General features: G+C 38.6%; 3 protein-coding genes, 2 long non-coding RNA genes and 4 other non-coding genes across 12 annotated transcripts; 1 reads left to right on the top strand and 8 right to left on the bottom strand.

Moving 5' to 3' along the window:
• Positions 1–2764: 2764 nt before the first annotated feature.
• Positions 2765–3907, bottom strand: Had2 (beta Hydroxy acid dehydrogenase 2). The gene is made up of 2 exons (XM_020947804.2): positions 3422–3907; positions 2765–3358 (listed from the first exon to the last, which is right to left on the bottom strand). The coding sequence occupies exons 1-2, from the start codon at positions 3887–3889 to the stop codon at positions 2822–2824; spliced, it is 1005 nt and encodes a 334-aa protein (XP_020803463.2). The 5' UTR covers positions 3890–3907; the 3' UTR covers positions 2765–2821.
• Positions 3908–6200: 2293 nt separating this feature from the next.
• On the bottom strand, positions 6201–7397 carry LOC147644408 (uncharacterized). Its single transcript, XR_015270701.1, has 2 exons — positions 6781–7397; positions 6201–6719 (listed from the first exon to the last, which is right to left on the bottom strand). It is a non-coding gene; the product is annotated as an uncharacterized LOC147644408 (long non-coding RNA).
• A 1961-nt stretch (positions 7398–9358) lies between these two features.
• On the bottom strand, positions 9359–11778 carry LOC110177287 (uncharacterized). Its single transcript, XR_015270788.1, has 8 exons — positions 11774–11778; positions 11308–11327; positions 10859–10908; positions 10632–10686; positions 10117–10439; positions 9874–9923; positions 9622–9690; positions 9359–9430 (listed from the first exon to the last, which is right to left on the bottom strand). It is a non-coding gene; the product is annotated as an uncharacterized LOC110177287 (long non-coding RNA).
• A 113-nt stretch (positions 11779–11891) lies between these two features.
• Positions 11892–11972, bottom strand: LOC147644407 (small nucleolar RNA Me28S-Cm3227). Its single transcript, XR_015270794.1, has one exon. It is a non-coding gene; the product is annotated as a small nucleolar RNA Me28S-Cm3227 (small nucleolar RNA).
• Positions 11973–12142: 170 nt separating this feature from the next.
• LOC147644406 (small nucleolar RNA Me28S-Cm3227) lies at positions 12143–12223 on the bottom strand. The gene has a single exon (XR_015270795.1). It is a non-coding gene; the product is annotated as a small nucleolar RNA Me28S-Cm3227 (small nucleolar RNA).
• Positions 12224–12375: 152 nt separating this feature from the next.
• Positions 12376–12457, bottom strand: LOC147644405 (small nucleolar RNA Me28S-Cm3227). Its single transcript, XR_015270793.1, has one exon. It is a non-coding gene; the product is annotated as a small nucleolar RNA Me28S-Cm3227 (small nucleolar RNA).
• Positions 12458–12612: 155 nt separating this feature from the next.
• Positions 12613–12715, bottom strand: LOC147644404 (small nucleolar RNA snoMe18S-C1367). The gene has a single exon (XR_015270803.1). It is a non-coding gene; the product is annotated as a small nucleolar RNA snoMe18S-C1367 (small nucleolar RNA).
• A 784-nt stretch (positions 12716–13499) lies between these two features.
• On the top strand, positions 13500–15143 carry LOC110190909 (rRNA N(6)-adenosine-methyltransferase ZCCHC4). Of its 4 annotated transcripts, none has more exons than XM_086828766.1 (3): positions 13500–14034; positions 14095–14279; positions 14336–15143. In XM_086828766.1, the coding sequence occupies exons 1-3, from the start codon at positions 13645–13647 to the stop codon at positions 15063–15065; spliced, it is 1305 nt and encodes a 434-aa protein (XP_086684892.1). In that variant the 5' UTR covers positions 13500–13644; the 3' UTR covers positions 15066–15143. The 4 variants fall into 4 exon arrangements, with proteins under 4 accessions (XP_086684892.1, XP_020817232.2, XP_086684893.1 ...); XM_020961573.2 differs by having other exon boundaries at positions 13500–14039; positions 14091–14279; XM_086828767.1 differs by having other exon boundaries at positions 13542–14034; positions 14091–14279.
• Positions 15128–16196, bottom strand: Sec61beta (Sec61 translocon subunit beta). Its single transcript, XM_020961584.2, has 3 exons — positions 15960–16196; positions 15693–15904; positions 15128–15612 (listed from the first exon to the last, which is right to left on the bottom strand). Exons 1-3 carry the CDS (start codon positions 15960–15962, stop codon positions 15525–15527), a joined length of 303 nt encoding a protein of 100 aa, XP_020817243.1. The 5' UTR covers positions 15963–16196; the 3' UTR covers positions 15128–15524.
• Positions 16197–16618: the final 422 nt, after the last annotated feature.

Genomic DNA, 16618 nt, shown 5'->3' with positions numbered 1-16618 from the left:
ATTTCTGTATCGCCTAAGTTTCTGATACCCATTCTGATGTATTTATTGTGTGTCCATTGTGTGTTATCAATAAAGCAAATTGAATTTTGTGCGGTGCAAAAAGTGCCACTGAGGTCGATCAAGATAAATGTCAGCCTGGGAAAATAGGAAAAATTGCCTTCAAGACAATTGTTTGCTGCTGTTTGCCATTGTTTGCTTTGGTTTGTTTTGCTCCTTGAAATACTAAAATTAAATGAATTGCGTGGATTGCGTTCTCTCTCCTGATGATAAATGAAAGAGGTTAGCTGATGATTTAAGGAACCCGACTCCCTCCCAATCTTTGACATCTTCACTCGCCTCGCCTCACAACCTGCTTATTTATTTATCATCCCAGCATCCTAGTGTCCCACACATACTTTGAATGTAATGAATCAAATCGAATCGAATGGGATTCGGTTCGAATCAAGTTTGTGCGCTCCGAGGCGTAAATGTTTTATGGAATGATTTATTATTCGGGGCTCTATCTGTCTGCTGGCCCTAGGCCATAAAACATGGCCCCTTATTTGTTGCTGCTACTACTATTTCTCTGCTGGTACCAAAAGGTCCGAAAAGAACACGTCAAATCGATTGTTAACAACTCTGCTAACAAGAACAAATGTCGTTCGCATTGAAAAATTGTTATTTCCCCTGCTCTCCCGAAAGTCTTGGTTTATTTTTTCTAATTCCTGGAGAGGTGAGGAAAAGCAATGCCAGATGGGATATAATTAATGGTGTTGCGGCGACAAAGAAATCCGAGTTTTTCTTTGTTGTCCGGAATTTAATTAGTGGTCGAAGCAAAATCCTTTTGCAAAGACTCCTCCTTAATACTTTTTTCCTGCCAATTTTCATGTCGAGTCTCACTTGAATTCATTAAATTAATTACTTTGATTGCGCTGGCGTTAATTACATGCATCCACCAGTCACCATCCACAATCTACCTCGTTCTTTTATATCCCACAGCACACAAATGAAATTGGGCATAAAACAATGCATTTCCTCTTGGCCCGACACCCAAATGCACATGGCTTCCTTCCGTTTCCGCTTTAGCGCCATTTTGCCCTTTCTCAATCCACTCGGACGGAACCCTCTTCTGTCGCTCTCACACCGTTTCCGAAAGAGTTCAATAAACACCAAGTCCTAACGTCTGGCTCGACGAAAAAAAAAAAAAGAAGAAGGGCCAAAAAGGAGAACTTGGCCAAAGTAAAGCACACAGTGGCGCTGGGACAGTGAAATTGTTGCCTGCTTTATGTTGTCATTCCATTAATTATCGTTCGCTATTTTAACTTTTAGCAGCACCCGCCGCCGCCGCCGCATCAGAGGCCCCGGGTGCTATTGTGCACCGTCTGCACTTTACAAATGCGAATACCTCATAACGTTGGTCAACTCTTTATACCCTGTAATCGGAGTGGATAAGGGTAGGTTTGCTAATAAGAACTTTTATGAAATTAATTAAAAATTAGCAGCAGAACGCTGCAATTTGTCATTAGTTGTATCTGTTCTCCGATCCCCGATTTTAATGGTTATAAAATGTTCTTGAGAAGGATATACAGAGCATGTTAGGTTTTATTTATGATAACAAATATCTTAATAGTAAATTTATCGCCTTATTAGGTATCCCATAGTTTGAGCCCATAGACCTACAACGATCCCTTTTGTTTTGTCTGATTTCATGTTGCTCACTTTTGTAATTTTTTCCCCCGAATGCAATTTTTTTTGTCAACGCCTTTTGTTTGCACATTAAATGGCATTGGCCGCCAGCGCCATGTGCAATTGTCCTGGCGGATTTCCCCGGTCTCGGTCCCAGACCTCTTTCCCCGTTCCCAGTTCCCCGTTCCCGATTTTTCTCCGGCAAAAATTCCAATGGCTGATGATGGTCTGGGTAATGAATTACTAGCCACATGCTTTTTGTCCACCGCCCGCTGTCTCGCAACAATGACATTGCAGTTTTTAGTCGCCGCCAACGGCATAATTTCCAGCATTTTCAGGGCCGCAGACTCAGAATCAGGATCCTCCACAGGACCCCGCAGCCGCAGGCCGTCTGAATTATGCGACTTTAATTGTTATATGGCCATGGCCACAATTTTAAACGCTTGGCATTGAAAAAATGGTTGAAATTCAGCTGGTTGAGAGATATTCAAAGCGTTTTAAAGATGGAATTTTAATAAATTATAAAAATACTTATATAAATTTTGATGAAAATCCGTAAAGAGTGTGGTTTTATCATAAATCAGAAACATTAAAGAACTTAATCATCTAAGAAACAATAATCTAACACCTTTAATCTTACCCAAACTTGTTCATACTTATCACCCTTGATAAAGCCCCCTTTAGTCCTTATATCCAAGACAACCCCAATGGAGGCCTCGGCGGAGAACACAAAGTGAAAACAAATCCTCAGCTTAAATTGAGATTTTTCACTTAAGCAGCTTTTAGTGCCGCGGAAAATGTGCCAGTGCCCAAAATGAAAAATGAGTTAAAGCTGCCAGCATTCATTCATCAGGCCAAGTGCCGAAATAAGAGGAAAACTGTAATGGGTGGTAGGAAAACTAGGGGCGAGAACTCATTGCCAGAGCGGAAATGTGACACGTTGTACTTGAATGCTTCGACTGGGAAAACGTTTCCGGTTGCCGCAGAAATTAATTTCATTAATGCACGAGAAACTGGAGAAGCAAGCTGGCGGAGATGAAAGGCATTGGCGAAGGAGCGCGACGAGCAGGATACCAGAGGGAAAAATGACACAGTCCCATTAAGTTGATTCTCAGTTTATTCAAAGAACATCATCACAAAACCAGCAATTAATTTCCTATTCAAACTGCTTCTTTAGTTTGGCTAGCTGTGTAAGGAATTTATCGCGGGTGGCTCTCCTTGCCTCGAGAGCTTCCAGCGGCACCAGCTCCTCACACTGCCGGGCAATCTCCTCGAGGGTTACCTTATCGCCTTGCGTGTCTGGCGTTGCTCCATAAGTGGCACTCACAGCCGAGATTTCACCACCAAATCGCTGGAAATAATCGGCCACACCGCCAGGAGCATTCAGATGAGCCGTTTCCAGGGATCCCAGGAGAGCGTAGCGTAATCCCAATCCCTGGCTCAGCACTCGATCCACATCCGCCACACTGAGTATACCGGAAGCCACCAGACGCCACACTTCGTTGAGGATCGCATATTGTATCCGATTGGTGGCAAATCCCTGGATTTCCCTCTTTAAAGTCACCGGACGTTGGCCTACGCTTAGCATCAGGGAGTGAGTACGCTCCACTGCCTCAGGGGATGTCCAGGGTGCGGGCACAATCTCCACCAAGGGTATGAAGTACGGAGGATTGAGAGGATGAGCCACCAGCATCTGTGAAATGGTTTCAGGGGTTATTAACAATGGTTTTTCCAACAGATATTCTCGGAAACCTACCTGCTTTTTCCTCTTTAGCCCCTCACTATAAAGTGACGGCATAAAGGTGCTCGTCGAACTGCCCACCACGGTTTCCTCACCCAAGAGCTCATCCAACTGAGTGTAGAGAGACTGTTTGAGCTGCAAGACCTCGGGCACACACTCCTGGATATACAGCGCCTCATGGGTGAGCTCCTCCAGCTTTGTGGTGACCTCGATAAGGGCGAATTGTTCTGCCGCCCCCGACTGACCCCTTAGCGAACCCTTCTCCTCCAGACTGTGTAGATCCTTATGCAGTTCCTGCAGTGCTGCGAACAACTGACTCTCCAGGATGTCGTAGAGCTGAACTCGATAGCCGGCGGCTGCAAAGAGCATCGCCCACGCCCTCCCAATCAATCCACTACCCACGATCCCGACCTTCCGGCTGCTCATTTTGAACTGATGTTGGGATGTGGGTTTCGAGAGCAGCTGGAAAGTCGGGCAAAGCATTTGGGATCGGAACGGAGACTGCAGATTTATCGCTTTTAGTTCAAGTTCATTCAGCAATCACATCACTCATGCGACATTTGTGCTTCATTATTGATAATGAATTGTTTATTTATTCAAATACACTGTCCGGAAAAAAAAGAGTTGAAAGTATAAAGAATTTCAAGAGAGCTATACTAAATAAATAAAAATATTTATGTGATTCACAGGATTATGCTTTTATTCCATTTTATGAAACTTACCTTTAAGAAACAACTTAAATTACTAAGGACACAGCAATAGCTCTGCTTTTATAGTTACATAAATGTCATGATAACCTTCTCTCTGAACTCTTGACAAATTAAATAAATTAATTGCGATTTAATATTCAATTAAAAACGGGGAGAAACATCTTCCCTCTGCTTGTGAGTCTCATTAAACTGATTTTCCTTATCACTTTGTACTTCTTAGCAACCCATTAACTGATAATTAAATACTTTATGATTTATTAAAGCTTAAGCTTTCACTTTCGACTTGAGAAAGGGCCTACTTTAAACATAAATTCCAAGAATGGAATCGAAGTTAAGGGCTTGGGGGAGGCGTGACATTTCCCCCCCATCTGACAAAAGCCTGCATGTAATACTTTTATGCATATTTCGCGCATATTTTTCTGACATTGTAAGTGGCTGAGGCTGCCAGCAATAAATTATTGAATAAGCACTGCCAACAACAAGGAAAACAGCAACAGCAATAGCACCAACAGGAGCCGGAAGATGAGAGCGGAGAATGAGAGATGGCCAGGGGAAATGGAGTTCTGGGACAGAGCAGAGTCTCGTTTTCATATGTAAACCACATTAATCATACGCCCCGTTTGCGTTTTCATTTACGCCACTGACATATGAAAAAAATGTGAACGAATGAATAACAACAGCAATAACAGGAGCCGAAGAATCGGGAAAAACTGCCAGTGGTGTGGCAAGGAAAATTGGGTGGAAAAAAGCTGGAGAATCCCACAGACGAAACTGTTAGGCAGACCGGGTTAAATCAGCCATGAAATGCCATCTACACTATGGAAAGCCATAACAAAAAAAAAAAAAGAAAAAAGGATCCTGCACAAAGGGCCAGCCGGCAATATACATATTTATTATATATTTACACACAAAGTGTGCGTCGGTATAGAGAGATTCGTATTCGCATTTCACTTCATTGCATTTAAATGCTTGTTAATAAAAATGGAAAATGGAAATCAATGCCAGATGCAAGCGGAGAATCGTTGAAAGCGTTTTCGTTTACGTTCACGTTTACGCTGCCAAATTGCTCGTTTCCCCTGCCTTTGGACCCAATGGAGAGGAAAGTGAAACGTAAAAAATTAATCCGAATTTCGATACGCCAATTACACGGCATATTTTATTTTATTTATACTTTGCTATTTATGGATATTTATGGGGAATTTTTCAAACACACACCCAAACACTGACCAGTGTGGAAAAAATATTAAATGGGAAAGAAATAGAGCAGATAGATTTTAAGCTTTTAAGAATTATAAATGTATGTACTTTTATTTATTGATTCTTATTGTCATTTTAAGAAGTGTGGGTAAAACGTTACACTCAATTAACTTTCAACAATTTGCTTCCAACTTAAAATGAAACTAAACTAATTTGTTTAACCTTAAAACTGTACACCATTTAATATATGTAACCCACCTGCAAGTGGTCTATAATCGAAACTAATCTAATTAGAAATCCCTGGGCCAAGTTTAAGCTAGATCGCATTCTCTTTTCAACTTCACCCAGCAGCCACTGCCAATCAAATGCGGTCAACTGTCACAGCAGCAGAAATCAAAATCACCAGCAAACAAAAAAATAAAATAAAAACAGCAACCGTAAAAAAAAGGAGGCAACCTCAAAATCAATTAATTTTATTGGCCATCTTCCCGTGCCCTTGCCGCATCACCGTTCGTGTCCGGAAAACTGAAATGTCATTGTGGTGAAAAACTATTTCCCAAACAGAGTGCAATTCCCCGTTTATATCGTTCTTTTTCGTGCTGTCACTTACGGCAAGGGTATCATCAGTTGGCCATCTTTAGACAGGTTTTAAATTGAAATGAATATATTTTAAAGAGTTTTGAGGGAGTTGAGATTGGAAAATATATCAAGAACTCAAGGTAACATATTTTTCAAAAGGATTTAATAATATTTGTATCCTTGAAATCCCTAGAATTTTATTTTTATAGATAACATATTTTATAAGAAGGCCTTGCGTTGAACATTTCATATTTATACCAGAATTTATAAGCATAATTTTTTGAGAATAATAATAATATAAAACAACATTTTATCTTAACTGACAAATCTTTATGCTCACTCTGTATTTAATACCTTACAATAAATATTATTAAGTAACATTAAGAGGTGTCACCACGTCTTTAAACCATTTGCAGACCATTTTTTGTGTATTGTTTGGTCATTGGGCCGAATCTAAATCTGAGTCTATCTCGTCTCTGACATTGACAAAAGTGCAAAGGATTAAAAGTTTTACACGGGGCCGAACAAAGGCCATTGAAAGCTAACCGCATAGATACACACACCCTGAGCCTTCTATTTTTTACCTTTTCTGTTTTTTTTTTTTTGGTTTTGTTTTTTTTTTTCGTAGCCACACTGAGGAATTGAAGTCACGTAGTTTGTGTGCAAATTTTTTGCTCCTCCGTTCACAGGGGGAAATGGTCCGTGCTTCATGTCCGTGTTCCGTGTTCAGTGCTGCGACCACATCCCTGTACAAGGATGTACGGATGTACCGGGGTCAGGGGAAGTACGAACCTGGGTATGGTCCCTTTTTTGATTTGGTTATGTTGCTAAATTTAATTCTTGTTTAGCTGCCGCACTCTCTGATTAAATTTTGCCCCCGACACTTACGTGATTTCAATGCGTAATTTATGCCAATAAACCGGCGAGTCAAGTCCATATGGACTGGCCCGGGCAGGGAACGCAACCCGAAACCCAGAGTCTGCCAAAGTTTTAATTAGTTTAGTGTCAACCGAAAAGTGCTGGATATTCTCTATGTATACATAAGTATATATAAACCCATAGCTCCGTAGGCTGTTCGTTCGGTCGTTTTGAGGAGGTGCCAACTAGCAAACATTCTCGGGGATTCACAGATTCTGAGATCCAGAGATTGCGATACTCCGAGATCCCACAGATAGCCGCGCTCACGTGTTAATGTCTGTTTGCTTGCCTCAAAATTGTTGAATGCCATGTGCGATGTATGTATTCGGTCTCCTCTGTGTGTCCACAAGGCTTAGATTGTAATCGGGGCTCGGTTGCCTTGGCCACACAACAAACACACACACACACACACACTGTAGTCAGTCATCACCGAGCCCTGTGACCTCCTCCGCTGGAGAGATGCCTGCCGGCCTCCCTGCCTCGATTTTCCCATCCAATTAACTTGATGTCGTGGCAGTTCCAACCGCTGCGAGGTGAAAAGTTGCAGCCAAATCAAATGTGCCAAAGCATGGCAAAGTCGCGTGACTGTCAACAAAGCGAAGTCTCTGACATTACGTACTATATGGCGCAAGTCCTGGCAGAAAGCGACCAAAGTTTGCCTTTTAATACTCTGAGCAGGATACACAGATAGTGGAACGAACCCTAAGCGAGGAATTTTCAAAGTGTTTTTTATTTACTGCGAAAGAAATAGGATTTGAGATGAAACTATGATTCTTTCGAGCAAATTAAAAAGCAGATTCTGAATAAAATGAGCCATTGCAAACTTATGGAGAAAGAGACTTGACCTCCTTACTTAAAAATCTATAAAAATACAAAAAGAAAATGTGTTATTTTTTCATCACTTGACCCTCCACCTCAATCCTCAACCACTCTTAAATCCCAATTATTCCACAAATAGGGCATACGATCTTCAATATTTTGCGGAAATAAATGTCTAGGCTTCCCATCCTCATTTCCTTTGCATTTGTTTTTACTTCCCTGGCTGGACTCTGTCTCTCTCTTTGGCGTTCGTTTGCTGGCTTTCAGCCCAATTTAATAGTTTTTCGATTTGTTGAAAAGCGAATGCCAAAGCATAGAAAATAAATTGTCACAGAAATGCTGGCCAACTTGCCCAGCTGGCTCTTAGTTCCTCCCTCCATTTAACCACAAAAACCGAAGCCAGAGGGGCCGGGTCAAGAGGGCGGCGGCAGCAAAAGAGCCAAAAGAAAGCCAGGAAGGGGAAGAGGAACTGAGGCAAGACAGGCAGAAAGGCAAAGTTTCCTGCAGGAGCCACTCGACAAGCAGCGGCGACAGGCTCCTTGGCCTTATCTTTATCAGTCTCGGGAGTGAAAAAGCGCAGCGATGTCCTTGTCGTCACATATCGAGTGCAAAAAGTTCGACGACTTGGCAGCGTCCGACGACACCAGAGATTCCGGAAAACCTCGAAGCGGAGACACCAAAAAAATACAGTGAGAAAAATCGTAAATTAAATCAGAATAACTCATTTCAAGAACTTGTAACTTAAGCTAAGACTAAAGCAAGTTCTACATTAATTAATGTTTTAAATAAGTTATGCTTAAATACTTGATTAATTTTGATCAATTAAACTAGATTGAAATTTTCTTTTACTGCACACAAAGCAACCCCTCAAAAGCCACCTACTTTCTTTTGGTGAAGCCTCAAGTGAAGTTGTAAATAACTTGAGCTTGGACGGGAAATGGAAAATTTTCAATTGAATTCATTGCGTTTTGATTGCACACCGCCATAAACCCACACTCCACAGATAATTATCAACTTAATAAAAAACCAACTAACTGTCATTTAAAATGCCCCATAAAATCGCATAAAAGCGCATAAAGTGCCTCGCACACATCGCTGTCGTAGTCATCGTCGTAGCTCGTTGTAAATATGCTCGTCGTGCGCTGCACTCAATGAATGAAATGTGTGCACAATGTTGAAAATAGTTGAGGCACCCTTTTCCCCATTCCTTGGGGCTCCTTCCTTAATACGTATGTACATCCCCCGGTTGTTATTGCCTGTTATTGTTGCTGTTCTTACGGCTGGCAGGACATGCATGTTGCGAGCGGTGAAACAGCTTCCGCTTATGTGGACAGCACTACAGCATGATAAATGGATGTTTGTAGTCCGTAAAAAAGCAAAGAAACACGGAAGTGCAACCAAAATATGTATTTTAGAGAATGTGCAATATATATAAACTCTTAGGCCAATCAATGTAAATGCTACAAAAAGCAAAAGTATTAAAAATATTAATTAAAATATATCTCACATATTTCATTTCAAATTATATGCGAGTTTCACAGTATCCAGCTTGTGTATGGGACATCCAACTTAAATGAGTCCGCCAGATGGCGTCTAAATATAGGCACTAGATGGCGCTGTAAATTGTATTTTAAACCAAAATTTATTAATTTTTGTTTGTTACAAAACACATTTAAAATTGTGTTTTATTATTCCCCCTCTACTCCCAAGAAGTATACATATATTTGAATGCATTTTTCAGTTTAATTTTATTTATTGATTTTTATTTTTTTTTTTTTTTTCAAAAATACAATGCCACAACCTGCAAACAAAAGAAACAAAAAACGAATAAGTTAAATATTCACAAAACAATGGTCACAAATGATATATTTAAAATGATTTGATCAGGTGGGGAATCGTCAAACAGCAAGGTCTATCTCAGTTAAATATGTACGGACGAATTTTCCTCATTTCAAATAAATAAATAAGGAAACAAGAACTGTATTAATTTACCTTGGCAAAGTTAAATTTATAAAAAAATCTCATGAAGTAGCAATAAACATCTCCTTTTGCAAAGCCAATCTGAAAAGAATAAATAATAACAATTAATTCCTTGTTAATAAGTAAATGAGACAAAAGCTCTTTATTTAAATTAATGGATCAGGTGGGGAATCGTCAAACCGCATGATTTATCTCAGTTAAATATTTACGGACGAATTTTCCTCATTTCCATTTAATATTCAAGCGAAATTACTTTGTATTTACCTTTATATTAGATTCATCTGCATTAATTAGCTTTCTATATGATCAACAAACTGAAATGGAAGAGATAAATTCCCATTAGTTTTGTAACATTCAATAATCAAAGAGTTCTTATAAGAAATGATAAATCAGTTGGGGAAAGAAGACTTTTAAACAACAGCATTACGTTTATCTCAGTATGAAAATCCACTAAGGGATTTTTCATCATTTAAAATAAAATAAATTAATATGAAATAATATATTTACCTTTTAAATAGAGTACTATGGTAATAATTAGAAAAGGGTTCCAGTATACTATCTGTAAATAAAGTATATGTATAAATAAACCAGCACAAGTGATCATAATTCAAATAAAAATAGTTTCGTAAAGCACTTGAATTCAGACAGGGAAAGTGAACAGCATGGTTGTTTTAGGGTTCTACTCAGAAGAGGGAATCCTGAGTAAGGAATTATATCATCAGATCAAGCGCTTTTCAAATTAATATTACTACAAATTTATCTGCAATTTACCTTTATCTGCAATTTTTAAATATCCAGCTTTTTATCGTTTGACTCAATCGTTGTAGACCTGTAAATAAAGATATTTAGAGTTAGCAATATGTTATAAAGACAATCAAAAGCTTTGTATCCGTTGAATATAATCAGACAGGGATAAGTGGACAGCACGGTTGTTTTAGGGTTCTACTCAGAAGAGGGAATCCTGAGTTAGGATTATATCATCAGACGCTTTACAAAACCGGATCACATAAAACAAGGGCTTACCTTATAAGTAAGACAGCAACAACGTAATGGAAGATAATCCAATAAAAATACTATCTGCAATAATACAAATTATAGAATTAGCATAATTTTACTTTATAGAGAAAAATATTTTAATTTAGAAGAGAATCAGCTTCAAAAAGTTTGTAACATGTGTAATTCTAATGAACTATACTAGAAGTAACATCATAGAATATTTATTTAAATAATAAAAGTTATGTAAACGCACCTTTAAGCTCTGATGTGAATTGGTGATAAAAGAAACACAAGATCTCAGATCTGTAGGAAAAGAAAATAATTTTGCTAATAACAATATAAATCAATATGGACATTTTTCTTAACAATATGCTGCTTTAGTTTTATATATCAGAACAATTTCTCCGCATTTTCTACTCAGTAGAACGAAAGTTAATAGATAAAAGGTATTCATCATATAAACAATGCAGCATGTTATTAAAATATTAATAATTATTATACCCTTGCAGCGAACTATAATTTAAGTTAGAAGCTTGTTTACAAATTTAAAATTAAGTATACAGATTTTGTAACCTAATATAGACTAGAGTTGAAAATTAATACATTTATGGTTTATTTCAGTTTCCTGATTCAATATTAAACTGCAAGAGTATACAAGCTTCGGCTTCCCGAAGTAAGATTGCCTTCTTATTCTATACTTACCATTCTTTAAAAGATATAACCTTTAAGAGCCCTTATTAATGTGTCTTTCAAAACCTACAAAAAGAATGTACAAAAAATTTAAATTAGTACATTTTCAATAAATTAGCAGTATTAAAAGTATTTTTTAAGTTCAGTTGCAAAAATTGCAGCCATGGGGTTTTTAATCACGGAAATCGTACGGTAATTACTGTCATCACAAAATTAATTTATAACAAATAAGAATATTTTCCTACCTTCTTTTGCTCTGCGGGGTTTCTTTAAGATTCCATAAGCTTCCATAAGAGGAGCACCTAAAACAAAAGAATATATTAATAAAAGCCTAGCTATAATTAAATCTAGTCAAAATAAGGAGAAAAATCAGTTGCAAAAATTGCAGCCATGGGGTTTTTAATCACGGAAATCGTACGGTAATTACTTTCATCACTTAAATTTTAGGTTTAATTTTTATTATTAAAAGTAAACTTACCACATGGCATAGAAAAATTCCAATTTAAATCAAGCTCCCATACCGGAAAATGTTACTAAAAATAAAGAAATCTAGGTTAGCTTATCTGCTAAAATTTATATTAAATAAAATTTTTGTTTAAGATTTCAGAATCCTTTTGGTTTAATTTTAAGTTGTGAATCAACAGCACATTGTTCAGATTGAACTTATCATCAGTTTAGGTTGGAATATTATTTAAAAATAAAATAAACTTACGTTATTTCACATTATTCCAGCGTTGTACCCCAAAGAGGGCGTCTTTTATAAATGAAGACCTAAAAATAAGAAAAAAAAAAAAGTAAGCGTTAATGTCTAGTAAATATTTTTAGTGCATCATAACGAAAAATAATTATTTCTCAGAATCCTTTTGGTTTATTTTTAAGTTGTGAATCAACAGCGGTTTGTTCAGATTGAACTTATCATCAGCTTCATTTTAATTTAATTTAAACTTTTCTCACCTAATTCTAATTCTTTCCGTGGTTGCTTCTCAGAAGTAATTCCATTTCCATTTGAAAAGCTAAAACAAAATATAAAATTCTTGGTTTAATTTCTTGTTTATATTTCTATATTCATTATGTGTAAATTGTTTCTCAGAATCCTTTTGGTTTAATTTTAAGTTATAAATCAACAATACTTTGTTCAGATTGAACTTATCATCAGAAGAAAATTTACACACACACAAAGAAAACACACACATATACATACCGGCACTCTTAGTCCGAGGTCTCGCCACGTGTTTTTCACATCTGCAACAAATGAAATTTAAAGGTTAATTCTTTGCCTTTTAAAGTGCACGTAAAAATGCATTTTAGTTAATATATTTAATCAGTTGGCCGTTCTTATTCTTTCTACAGGAAAAGAGTGTCAAATCTTGCGACCCGGCACTCGACTCTTCAGAAAAAGAACATTCATCAAATTCAGAAAAAAACATGCAACCTTTTCTTCGCTTACCCTTTTTAATCAATTAATTCCGGATGCATCCGTAATGTTTATTAACTTTTCTTTACTTTAAAATATAAACAGCTAATAAGGCTTTGCTTCTGTCTTATCATTTTTTTAAACACCGAAGTGACGTCTCCAAATTTATTTTTTAAAAGAAGAAAAATTTCAATCGTTGCTTGTATATATAGGATTGTCCAGATGTATATATGTATTTGATATTTTCTTTGCCAAAATATCGATTTTATTTTGATATTTTTCTTTTGGTCACTCTGAATTCCGAAGCTGTTACTTAAAATTTTACCTTGTATACGTCTAGATAACATTTTACACGTTTACAGAACTCTCGTTATTGGGATAGAATTCTCATGTAAGAAGTAAAATTCATTACCACACCTGCTCTCACTAATAGAAATCTCTCTCGTTGGCTGTCGGGTGGACGTTAGTTAACAGAACTCGGGTGCTATCGGGTGTCGCTCGTTTTTGAGTGGTCGAAAATATATAAGAATACCAATGTTCAATATACTTATTCGGAATCTGTCATTTAACATTTTAGACTACATAACATTTTACCCTTTTGTAGATACATGTAGAATTCTCATGTAGAAGTAGAATTCATTAACAGATCTAAATTAGCAGAACTCTCTCTTATTGGCTGTAGGGTGGATATAAATTAACAGAATTCTTTGTCGTTCGCTGTCGGCTGCCGGGTGTCACGTCGTTGTTGGTTGTTAAAAACATACTAAAATACCAATATATCGATATATTTCTTTGGTTTTTTTTTTAATATATTTTGCATCTGGTCACATTTGAATCGATCACAAATCGAATAAAGGAAAGTTGGCAGCTCCGCAAATGTGACCGCGAGGTGGCAGCGCCAACTGTTTTTTTCGTCAAAATATTTGTTTCGAAACATGTTTGAATGTAAAAGCGATAAATTACTGATCCAGGCAGAGGACGAAAATGCCGAGACCGGCGAGCAACATCCCCGCTGCGAGCATGGACCCACTGTCTTGTTCTACCGCGAATCCCAGCTACCCGGGCAGGGATTTTATGCCTGCTCCGCTCACCGGGACTCGAAACTTTGCAATTTTCACCTGCCAGCGGAACATTGGAGCGGTCAGCGTTCTGGGACTGAACCTGTAGAAAGAGACTATCCCTCATTAGCAGGAACAGAACCTCATGTTCATCTTCCGGATCCCACATTAAGCCTAACTGCTCTTTCCCAGGACAAAGTGAACGCCCAATACTTTTTTGACGAAGCTGCTGTGAATTTTCTTGCGGAACAGTGCAGAGTTTTGGGAGTAACGTCAGTGAAACATCTTACTAATTGAGTTTATAACTAACTTTCCAATATCAGCAAGGTAGTTTGCATGGGAGCACCGCGCCTACACTTCCATTTGCGCCACAAACTCAAAAGTTTTCTTCTGGACTTGGATGAGAGATTTGCTAGATATCTGGGACCACTAGAGTTCTGCCTATACAACATGTGCAACAATCACTTCTTCTACAATCGAAAACCATTTGAAAAGTTCCTAGATTGCTCCAGGTAAGTTTTTAACCTCAAGAAAATATAACCCTTATTAAAAAGATGTAAAATTCCAGCTCAGATCACCTGTTAATTGTGACCGATCCTCCTTTTGGCTGTCGCACTGAGCTGATTTCCCATACCCTACGCTCCTTGAGAAGGCTCCACAACCGAATTAACCAGCTTCCCTCCACTCCACTGCCCGTGTTCTGGATTTATCCCTACTACTCGGCCAATCACATAAAGCAGGAAATGCCGGAGATGGAGATGTGCGATTACAGGATAAACTATACGAATCACATGCGCTACACGAACGTGGGCAGGCAGAGTCGGTTTTGTGGCTCACCCGTGCGGGTGTTTACCAATGTGCCACTTCGATTACTTCATTTGCCTTTGGAAGAGGGCTACAAATACTGCGAAGAGTGCGATTGCTACACGGCCAAGGAGAATCTTCACTGTAGTCGCTGCGGGGCATGTCCCTCGGTTAATGGCCAGACATACAGGCACTGTGATCACTGCGATACCTGTGTTAAGCCCAATTATGTGCACTGCTCCAGTTGCAGGAGATGCACGCAACGGGAGGGGCACACCTGCGCCTTTTATCAAAGCAAACAGCATTGCTGGCTGTGCGGTGAGAAGGGGCACATTGAAACCAGTTGCTTAAAGTTCCGGAAAAGCAAGCTGAAGCACACAAAGGGCTGCCTTATCTGTGGCAAACAGAATCACAGGGAACGAAGATGCAATCACCGCCGAAAATACTTTAAGGAACTTCACTTTATGGGAGAGACATGCATACAGTGCCTCTAATTGTTGTGGCTTCACCCCCGACACACACACACACCAAGCCAAATGTTAAATTTAATACAAAATTTATTTTGTTCTTAACACTTTTCTTTTAATGTCTTCTTACAAAGTTTTGAATTGCAACGGCTGCGCGCGGAATCTCTAATGCACATGACCACGATAAATTGTGGAATGAATTCTCAGCCCGCGAAAAGCACTCATTTTCACAGGATTTGGCGGACAGGAAAGTTACGACGAAATTTTGAAAAAATGTACGTTTACGCAGGTTTTTAACTTATGCTTAAGGTATAATTAATTTCATGTGGAAAACACACCGATGCCTCAACAAGCGGAATGCTTACTTCTCATGTTGTTGTTGTTGTTGCTGCTGTTGTTATCGCCGTCGCCGCGAAAGAAATGATGACGTCGACACTGTTCACGTTCGTTGAGGTGAAAGTATTTATTTGCTACGAATGAAATGGCTTAAGAACGATTGTATTTGCCCCAGATGTGCAGCATGAAGACGGAAGCAATGAACAACAGCGACATGACCAGGACGGGCACGGGACCACTGCGAGATTAGGGGGGAAAAGTATTGTCATAATTAAGAGTCTATAAATACAGCCTAGCGGCTCAGGCTCCAACACTTACACCTTGATGCCGGGGGAGTCGTCGGTGTAGAAGCGCCACATGCCACCCGTTCCGGCTCCGCCGGGCGCGCGACTCCTGGCCGCCGTGGTGCTGCTGGTGGTCTTGCGCTGCTTCAGCGTGCTTCCGCCCCCAGCTCCAGCGCTACGTGGCGCCGTCAGCTTGCTGGGCGAGCGGGATCCGCTGCCCACGGACGTTGAACTTGCAGGAGCGGGCTGTTGGGAGTCCGGATTAGGCTAATTGCTTCAAAGCTGAGCCAGTTTAACTTACCATTTTGATCTTTTTTCTCGGGACCGACTGCGATTGATGACCTGGAAAATGTGAGCGGTGAAATAGCAATATGAATCTAACGTCGGCTCGGCTTCGTGTCGCTTCGTTTTTTTTCGTTCCACGTCACGTTAGTGGTGGTCTATAGCACGACGTTTCGTACGTCAGGGCTGCAAAATGTGTTCTTTAGACGGACTCTAAAGATGACAGTTGGGCGTTCACTATCGGAGCATATATAATCTGCGGAAAAATATAAATTAAACTATAAAATGTATTACTTAAAATTAATAAACGTAAGAAAATAATACAGTGTCAAGACACTAATTTTTTACAATGCGACTGGTGTAAATAATTGGCTATTTTAATTGCCGGATAAACTTTTCCTCTACCATAATCGATATATGTACAAAAATGAGTATATTTGCTAATACAATTTTGAGGGTTTTATGAGGAGAGATTTTGAAAGTGTTTTAAGAAATTATAGATCAATGTCATTTAATGTGTATATTTCGTTTTATAAAAATCGTAAATTAATTATAACTAAGCTTAAAACATTACCATTCTTCAAATGAATATTTATTGTTATTTTTATATGACAATTTTTTCGCTTAAAAAACGCATAACTAGCCAATTTAATTTAATTTCAATTCAGAAAGCTTTTC

The sequence above is a fragment of the Drosophila serrata genome, unplaced genomic scaffold (genome assembly GCF_035046125.1).
Source record: "Drosophila serrata isolate PLE 108 unplaced genomic scaffold, ASM3504612v1 contig_184, whole genome shotgun sequence".
NCBI classification, from domain to species: Eukaryota; Metazoa; Arthropoda; class Insecta; order Diptera; family Drosophilidae; genus Drosophila; species Drosophila serrata.
The sequence above is the reverse complement of the archived record's forward strand: the minus strand, read 5'-3'. Positions and strand labels throughout refer to the sequence as shown.

What these genes read in the sequence shown, in the direction of transcription:
- Sec61beta (XM_020961584.2), bottom strand. An exon ending in GACTCCCCCGGCATCAAGGT is followed by an intron (nt 15,613 to 15,692) that starts GTAAGTGTTGGA and finishes CTAATCTCGCAG; the next exon opens with TGGTCCCGTGCCCGTCCTGG.
- LOC110190909 (XM_020961573.2), top strand. Translation starts at nt 13,645, where the DNA reads ATGTTTGAATGTAAAAGCGATAAATTACTGATCCAGGCAGAGGACGAA. An exon ending in TGCAGAGTTTTGGGAGTAAC is followed by an intron (nt 14,040 to 14,090) that starts GTCAGTGAAACA and finishes TTCCAATATCAG; the next exon opens with CAAGGTAGTTTGCATGGGAG. An exon ending in AAGTTCCTAGATTGCTCCAG is followed by an intron (nt 14,280 to 14,335) that starts GTAAGTTTTTAA and finishes GTAAAATTCCAG; the next exon opens with CTCAGATCACCTGTTAATTG.
- Had2 (XM_020947804.2), bottom strand. Translation starts at nt 3,889, where the DNA reads ATGCTTTGCCCGACTTTCCAGCTGCTCTCGAAACCCACATCCCAACAT. An exon ending in GGCTAAAGAGGAAAAAGCAG is followed by an intron (nt 3,359 to 3,421) that starts GTAGGTTTCCGA and finishes ACCATTTCACAG; the next exon opens with ATGCTGGTGGCTCATCCTCT.